The 8,866-nt window shown below is 42.9% G+C and overlaps 1 protein-coding gene across 1 annotated transcript; it reads left to right on the top strand.

Moving 5' to 3' along the window:
• Positions 1-1,560: 1,560 nt before the first annotated feature.
• MRPL19 (mitochondrial ribosomal protein L19) lies at positions 1,561-7,955 on the top strand. Its single transcript, XM_050893921.1, has 6 exons — positions 1,561-1,648; positions 1,908-2,019; positions 3,706-3,824; positions 5,658-5,792; positions 6,640-6,821; positions 7,613-7,955. Exons 1-6 carry the CDS (start codon positions 1,561-1,563, stop codon positions 7,826-7,828), a joined length of 852 nt encoding a protein of 283 aa, XP_050749878.1. The 3' UTR covers positions 7,829-7,955.
• The last annotated feature ends 911 nt before the right edge of the window (positions 7,956-8,866 follow it).

Below are 8,866 nucleotides of genomic sequence, written 5' to 3'. Positions count from 1 at the left end.
GAACCTGCTCAGGAAAGAAACTGAAAAGACAGCTAAGAACAGGACCACCCCCCCCCCCCGAATAAGATGCTTACAAAGTACAAGTTACTGGAATTACCCCTATATGCTCTGTTCCTCACCCCACTAAGATACATTCTTCTGCCTTTTTAATAGTGCTCAGGCAGTGACAAGAACTTAAAAAAAATAATCTTGGGAAGGGATCTTTGCTTCAAGGGGTGTACTCAGTGTTGGTGGAGACTTTTTCCTATTTTAAGGGTCAGAGTGCCCTCTTCTGTCCCATCCGTGTCCTGATTATTAACTCACGTCTGTGTTAGATCAGCAGATTATCGAGAAATACTGCAACTTGTCTTCTGCACACCCTGTCATCTTCTAAACAACAGTTAAGAAACCAAACAGCTAATCACAAACTAGAAAATAACTCTCATTAATGCGAGGGCTCAGACAGGCTGCACAGTCAGCTACCACCAATAAAAGGGGCTGGGGGAACATCACAGGCAACACAATTGATGTAATTCGTTGATGAGATCAGGCATATTTTTAAATGAATCTCTGCAAAGTTTAAACAGTGGGGTGTTATTTATAGGTTATTTATAGGTCCGCACTCTGCATTTAAACTGTGCCTCTCTCCTGCTTGTGTAGCCACTAATTGAATCCAGACTGTTACTGACACCTGAGGAAATCTGACTGAAACATGTTAAAAGTAGCTCAATAATACCAATGTATATAATAATTTCTAAACTAATCATGGTGAAAACACGGGGACTGCAGGTTGTCTGAATTATGGAGAGAGCTAACAATGGCCCAGAAAAAATTATTAGCTGAGCCTTTCTATCGTGAAAACACACAGGAGCGCGTTTCTGGAAACCGTATAACCACTTTCATGCAGCAAAGCCAGCATTAATAAACCGCGATGGATCCTCCCGATGTCCCAAGGAGCTACTACAAGCGTGCCTGCACTGCATTCCCACCGCTGCTGCTGAGCCCAGTGACACACTGGAAGCTCCAGCTTTGCAACCCAACGCCACAGCACCTGCCCCTCTCCCCTTCCACGTCTGCTTTAGGGCCGGGGGTGCTCTCTGGGCCTCCTTTTGGGTCCTTCTCCCCTACCCGAAATCTCCTTGAGGGTGGGGGTGAAAGGAGCCACTTTGTTTCCTCCCACCCTTGAAGGGACACTTGGCTCCAGCACCCACCGACCACCCTCGCTGCCACCCTGTGAGGAGGCAGCCGCAGCGGCCTTGTGCCATTTGGGGTCCCACTTGGGGCAGGGGCCCATCCCTGCGGCAGGGACCAGCCATGGCCCCACGGACCCTCCAGCAGGGCAGGTCAGGGCTCTTTCCTCAGGTATGGACTGGGCCGCCCCACAGCCAGGCTTTTGGTGTGGGAAAGCCCCACAGGAGCCGAGGCGGGCCCAGCCCCGGGCCCTGCGCCTCCCTGCAGGCAGGGGAGGGCAGCGCCGCCAGCCACAGCTCCGCTTCGCGCTTGGGGCTAGTTTGGCCCGCTGCGCTCGCCATAGCGGCGCTGCGCGCATGCGCCGGCAGGCCGGAAGCGGCCGCAGTCGCCATGGCAGCCTCCTGCGGGAGGCTGTTGCCGCGGAGTGCCGCCGCGGGGGTGGTGGGCCTCGCCGCCGCCCGGCCCGTCCTGCCCGGCAGTGAGGACCACCCGTGCCCCTTATCCCCTGCCTGCCCGGTGCCTTCCTCCTGCCCGCGGCGGGGAGCGGCTGTCCGCGGCCTGCTCCTGTCCCTCAGTGCGCCCCGGCGTGTTTGCCCAGAGACCGGGGGCGGGCGGGGGTGTCCGCGGGCGGGGGTGCCCCGGGCCTGCTTTGCGGGGGTGGGATCTCGAACTGCGCAACTGTTGGGGGCAGTTCAACTTGGAAACACGGTTTTTTAAAAAGTACTTTCTTTTTACAGGGTGCTTTTCTTCCTCAAGCTATCGAATTAGCAGCGATGGAAAGCCAGCAAAATTTCAGCCGCCTCCAAAGCCCGTCATTATTGACAAGCAGAAGCAGAGAGAGGAGAGGAGGTAGGGTGTCCTGGTACTTATCACAGTGGGACTGTGTTTAGGCTGGTAATTGTGTGAGTACCTCCTTAAAGCTCCAAGGCATTATTACACAAAAAGCATTTGCAAAGTTGTAGCAAAGACCATTTATGTTGAAATGTGTTTAAAACACCTTAAAATAGTGTGTTCTGGAGTTCCTGAAAGCAGTGCAACATGAAAAAAACGTATAGCAGTAAACACTTTTGCAAATTTGGGGTTAACGTGAAGTTCTCGCTGTTAAAGGCATGCATCTCTTCAGTATGCCACAAGGTGACAGGGACACGGGTTCTGTGTCTGTCTTTGCCTTAGACCTTGAGATTGACTGTGACCACATGCATTACTGTTCGTGAAACAGAGCTGATGTCAGCAGTGGTAACCTTCATGAGACATCTCGTTCTGAGTGTTTTTGTTGTCACTTCAACCCATTTGCATTGCTTTAAATGACATGGTGGTTAAAACTGCAGTGCTGTGTCTGGAAGGAGAGTGATAGTACTGTATTGTTCATCATCCCCCCCCAAAAAAAATCACGTAGCATGTAGGCAGCCTAGGAATGGGGGAAGTATTAAAAATCAGACTACAAAAATTTCCACTCTGTCTTCAGATCTGTTAATGGAAATATCTTTAAGAAGTGAAGAGTCTACATGGCTCTTCTAAGAAGTGCAGTGTATGATGCGGCAGCTGGGCAGAACAGCGAGCTACATTTAAGTGACATTTTATTCTCCTAAGATTGTGCAACTTTAAAGATCATGAGTAGGCTTGATGTTGTTTATTGTCTGTGTGGCTGCCCATCAGCAGCAGCACCAACCAAAACCTCTGTGCTGCTGCACCCGTTGCCCTGTGCTCCCCCCACAGCCCCGTAAGGTTTGTAAGGCAGGTTTGCATTTGTCCTCCTTTTCTGCGTTGGGCACTTCTGTCATGGCCAGATCCAGGGCTTTTAAGATACGTCTGTACTAGTGAATTAAATGCGTCCAGCTTCATCCTCGAGCTCTGAGGCCAAGCAGTCTTACCATCCAAACCAGAATGACCACATCCGAATGGTCTGTTGGAAACAGTCCTCGGTCCTCGGCCCAGGCCAGTACCATGTCAGGAAGTGTGCCTTCAACTCAGCAGTCAGATAATTGAGTTCCAGGGCATGAGGAGATTCCTTAGCATGGTTTAATTTATTGGAGCAGAAAATAGTTTTAAGAGTCCCTTCAAGCTTCTCTAACACTAAAGAACATTTATGTGGTGTCTCCTGTAGAATCGGTTTGTAAAAACTGGTAATAGGTTGTTCCATACCTGTTACTATGAAGTCATCAAATAGTAAGTGTTCTGTCCATGGATTACAATTAAACCATGAAATAACCTGTTCCTAAGCTGTGACAGCAGTAACTGAACTGTCCTTTTTCAGTCAGCTCCTGAGACCAACGTTTATTATTGTTTTTGAAAAAAATCTATTTAAAAGAACAAAACAAAACAAAACCATCAACAGTAAAACCCCACAAAAAACCTTTTGGATAACAAAAAAAAAAAAATTGCTAACTTCATGAACTATAGTTCGTATCTCTGAAAAGGCAGCTGGTATCGGTGGTTAACAGGTGGTAAATTTTAGGCCAAATACTTGGACTTCTCTAATACTTTTTATGCAAATGCTTTTGTTTTATGCTTTTAAAAGTTTGGATTTTCTTATAGGTTCCTGAGCCCTGAATTTATACCTCCCAGAGGAAGAACAGATCCTCTTAAATTCTATATAGAAAGAAAGGATATGATACAAAGAAGAAAAGTCTTCAACATCCCAGAGTTTTATGTTGGTCAGTAACAGCGTGTCATGAATGGAGTGGTTTAGATCAGTTAAAGAATCACTGTCAAAGATATTAGCAAAAGTGATTTTTTAATGTGAATTTGTAAAAGTGCAACTTAACAGAGTTCGATGGCAAGGTTCACTCTATTACTCAGTACATGTGAGAAACTTACAAAGGAAGATCAAGTTAGAATCGATTTAGAATGATTTACAGAGACCAGAGACGCAAAAGGGTAAGGGACACCCTTCCACTGAGTCACAAGGTTCAGAGTGCACCCCCTTGCTTTCTAAACTCCTGATGGAGCTTAGGTGCGGCTAGATCCAATCTTAGTCCCAGACTTGGTCAACAGTTTATGTCTAATGGAATTAATGGAAGGGATGCAAAGGGTAAGGAAAATCTCCCATTAAATTACTATGCGAATTTGTCGGGAAATGAGTGATTAGGGATCCTATACAACTTCAAGGTAGCAGCAATTTAAGATTTATTAACACCGTTAACGATAAATCACAAGATGAGGTTACATGATTTTTAACAATACTTAATCATCAGTCATTTATCAGAGTGATTTTAGTAAAGTTTGCGATCAGCACTACAAAGTTTACTAAATCAAATCACACACACATACAAACACACAAATATAGAGGTTAACCTATAATCAAGATTTCTCTCTCTTGGCCAATTGTGATAAATTACTGGTACCAAATGATCTTTAAAAACCTTGTGAAATCTAATTGTAGTGAATTACTCACTATTCTCCTTCATCAGCATTTGTCAGCAGATGATCTTTGACCCCTTCTTCTTTGTCAGCATCTATCAGCAGACGATCTTGGAAATCCTCGCAAAATATACTCTTTAAAATCCTCACAACATCTACTACTTAAAATCCTCACGAAACTATCCTTAAAAATCCTCACGAAATCTACTCTGAGAGGCATCCCAAGTCAGGGGGAGATACTGGGTCACAGCCTGCTGTGATCCCGGAGAGCTCAAAGGGTCTCTCTTAGGATCACTATTTACAGGATCGTGAGATGATTGACTTTAGTCAGTGTATTTCCATTCTGGCCATCATTCTTGTCAGGTAATTCTGGCACCCTCCAAGACGGGCCGTGATCCAAGCAGCAGGAGTTTCAGGGACGGTTAGGGAGTGCCTCATCGTCCTAACTCACTGTACCGTAGCCAGGGTAAGAAAGTACCAGATTGTCCCAACACGCTGCACAAGAACACAATGTTGGCTGGCCCCGACATCGCAGCGTGGCCCGGGGCGGGGCTGCACCACCACACAGCGCTAGGACTGTCATAATTCTGTTAGTATTTTACGTTGGGTGGGGTGGTAAGAAGTGTGGTCGGATGTTGTAGAATAGCATAGAACATCACAGTATCAGGTGTGTTAGATCAAGTAAGTATGTGTTTCTATACATACTACTTCGTATTTTAATTTCATATTTACATCCAGTTTGCGTTAAAGGTATAATACTAATGTGTTTCTTATGTGGTTTTTTTCAATCCTGGCACATTAGCATATGGTTTACCAGTAAAGCTCAAGAAAGGAAAATGCATTAGATTATTTGTATTCAATTTGGATAGTGAAGAGTAAAAAGTAAAGGTGAAGGTGTAAAGGTGAAGAAGCTTCATAGTTAACCTGCAGAATCACTTTAACATATATTAATTCAGGGCATGTTAGAAGTTTATTCTGTTTCTGGCAGTTTTCACGGAAAATAAAACATTTTCAAAATGTACTTAAACACATGCACTTTGTCTGACTCTCTTCCCACATTTTGGTATGTATTTACTTGAACAGTCTATTTATTTTAATTTTTTTTTTTTTTTTTTTTTTTTTGGCAGGCAGCGTACTCGCCGTTACTACTGCAGATCCATATGCCAATGAGAAAGCCAACCGGTTTGTAGGCATCTGCATTCAAAGAGGAGGAAAAGGACTTGGTGCTACCTTTATCCTTCGGAATGTTATAGAAGACCAAGGTGGGTTTTTAACTGTGGTAATTATGCTAGAAATGTTAAGCAAAAAATGTTGAAGTTGTATGTGAAGGGATATCTGGTGTAGAAATTTAGTCTGCGGAGAGGATGCCAATAGATTACAGTGAAATTGTGAGTCTGCCTACTAGGGAATACTGCAGGTTTCAAACTGTATACACAGAGATGCTGATGTGCCATATATTTGAAGGCATGGAACTGCTTAGTAATTTTTTGTCTATATACTTAGTGTTTTTTAGATCTGTATTCTGAGGAGACTGAATGTGATCCACTATCATCGTGCTTGTATTTGAGCCTGGGCAGTCTACTGCTAGCCATGTGAATACTAGCCCAGTTTGAGCGCTGTGTATGTGCATGAAGTGGGGCCATATGCATGAACTGTTTAACAAGCAACAGATATTAGCAGAGTTTTGTAATAGGTTCCTACTCTGTTTTATGACAAAATGGGGGGAGATGCAAATACTGATGTTCTGAGAGCAAATATGAAAGGGGGGGGGGGGGTGTATATATATGTATATGTAGTAATGGCCATTGTAACCAAAAGGGAGTAAAGTTTAAAACCAGAGCTTGCCTTCCTTAAATTGAAGCCATTCAATGTCTCTCAAGCCATTCTGTTATCAAAGACTTGACTTAAAAAAGAAATCTGCATTTGCCTGTGCAGACACAATGCATGCGTACAGTCACACGTGCACACAGCACTGTATATTGTAGTTCTCTGTATAAGTAAAAAGCAGTTCTTGAATAATACAGGGATGTAAAACGCTGAAGAAATACTAACTCGGTGTTAGTATTTCTAATGAATGTGGTTCATTAAACCAGACTTTCTCTCTCTAAGGTGTTGAAATATGTTATGAACTATACAGTCCTCGAATCCAGGCGATCGAGGTTCTGAAGCTGGAGAAGAGGCTGGATGACAACCTGATGTACCTGCGAGATGCCCTCCCTGAGTATAGTACTTTTGATGTGAATATGAAACCTGTGTCTCGTTTAGACCACGAAGAAATTCCTGTAAACAAGGTAGGAGCCACATGTTTGAGAGGGAAAGTGGAAGATCGTTTGGGTAACTTTCCTATCTGACTGATATCCTGGAAGGCTTAAACAGCTCTTTGCTACATTAGTTACCAAGGTGACAAAAGTATACAAAATAAGGCAAGTCTTTATGCCATTTCTATAGTGAAAGAATGTTGAGAATGTAAATACCTACAATCCTCAGTAGTTAACTTAGAAGACATGCAAGGAGTAGTGGCCTCCATGTGCCTCTCTGTAACACTGTGCAGAGGAAAGCTTTTCTTACAGAAATGTTACTGTTAATGTGGTTACTGATTTGGGAGTGGTAGGTGTCAGGAAAGAAGGTTAAGATTGGAAGTGTCAGCTAAAATCTGCATCTCTGAGAAGATCCAGAACCCAGCAGACCCTGTCAAAGAATGTTGTCTGGTAACTCAGTAACTTACAGTGATCATTCCTCCCTTTCCCTATCATGCTGCTTTTCTTTTTCCTTAATAAGGAACAGGAGTAGAACTACAGAAGATGACTTAACTTCACCTTATGTGTCAATTTAAGGACCGTGTAATAAATCAAGACAGTGTTTATTAAAAAGTTTTACAAGCTACTATGACAACAGTCATGTGGACACAAAAAAATTCCTTTTCTCCTAAAGTAGTAGTTCCTTGACATACTGACAAATTGGTCTGTTTTCTTTTACTTTCCTTCTGTTAGAGTAGGATTTGTCTCACCTTTTGCTAAGCTCACAATCAAAATTCTGATTACCTAATACCTTTTTATTTTTTTATTTAAATCTTTCACCCTAGCTGCAGGTACGAATGAAACCTAAACCATGGTCAAAACGGTGGGAAAGGCCAAAATACAATATAAAAGGAATAAAGTTTGAGCTACCTGAAAAAAAAATGAAAGAAGCACAGAAGTGGAGCCAGCCATGGCTAGAGTTTGATATGCTGCGAGAATACGATACTTCAAAAATAGAGGAAAAAATTTGGAAAGAAGTGAGTGAAGAGCTTAAAAAATAATAATGGTTTTTGCGGTCTAGGAATTACTGAGAAAATATTTACTTTGAATTCACTGTATGGATTATCAGTTGTCAAGTTTTGTATATACATAGGCAAAATAAACAATAAAGTTAACCTTTCCAGAAGATTTGGAAGCGTACAAACTTTTGTGGTTGAACACCTGACTTTCCATTCCTGAAAACAGCCACTCCTTTTTTGGAGGAGTGTAATGCTGTGTTCACCCGTTCTCCAGCAATGAGAAGCCTCCTTTTTTAAATTACAGTTAACAAGAGGGGTTTGTATCACCCAGTCATGTTGGTTGTGTTGTCATTTCCAAATACTTGTGTTACTTCTCTCTTTACAGACTAGGTAGTGGCCTGTTGTAGAACTGCTTGACTCATAACTTCAGAATTGGGCTATAGCAGGGAAGTAGACATGTCTGAGCCAACCATACACTCTCAGCGTAAGTGCTGTTTAGTTTTCCCATTTAAAAAAAATGATGTTTCTGATAGAGCAGTCATACTGCTCTGCTAACAGAGCAGCAAATACAAATGCTCTGAAATCAGTTTTGAAGAACTGAGCCAGTTTGTTTAAGCCAAGTCTGTGAATTAGTGTAAGGTTCATGATGAAGTGCTCAAAGTGTCAGAGTAGGTTCTCAGTATGGGGACAGCTGGTTTCATAAAACTGTATTTATTTCCATAGAAGCAGCACCCAGGGGTTCTGAGCTCAAGTGTGAACTGCCTTCCCATCCTTACAAGTCATTACAAGTAATCTTCCTTCCAGAAAGAAAGATCTACAGAGCTAAATTGTGATAGAACATCTGTTGTATTTTTATAATAGCACAAGGCTGGTAGCTGGGATGAGACAAAGGAGAACAAGAGAAAAAGCAATGAGATCATGAGCTTGTGGCAATTGCTGATCAGCTATCGCATTTTTGTTAGCATTCTGAGAGGAAAAGCAACAGAAATTCACCATTATTAGAAAGCAGGATTTGCAACGTAACTCATAACTCCTGAAGGTAATGAAGGGGCTTGGTGTCTGAGGTTTTTTTCCACACTT

The sequence above is a fragment of the Gymnogyps californianus genome, chromosome 3 (genome assembly GCF_018139145.2).
Source record: "Gymnogyps californianus isolate 813 chromosome 3, ASM1813914v2, whole genome shotgun sequence".
Taxonomy (NCBI): domain Eukaryota; kingdom Metazoa; phylum Chordata; class Aves; order Accipitriformes; family Cathartidae; genus Gymnogyps; species Gymnogyps californianus.
This window is presented reverse-complemented; position numbering and strand designations above follow the sequence as displayed.

Coding starts and splice junctions, on each gene's coding strand:
- MRPL19 (XM_050893921.1), top strand. CDS start 1,561: ATGGCAGCCTCCTGCGGGAGGCTGTTGCCGCGGAGTGCCGCCGCGGGG. Junction 1,649..1,907: donor CCGGCCCGTCCTGCCCGGCA/GTGAGGACCACC, acceptor TTCTTTTTACAG/GGTGCTTTTCTTCCTCAAGC. Junction 2,020..3,705: donor AAGCAGAGAGAGGAGAGGAG/GTAGGGTGTCCT, acceptor ATTTTCTTATAG/GTTCCTGAGCCCTGAATTTA.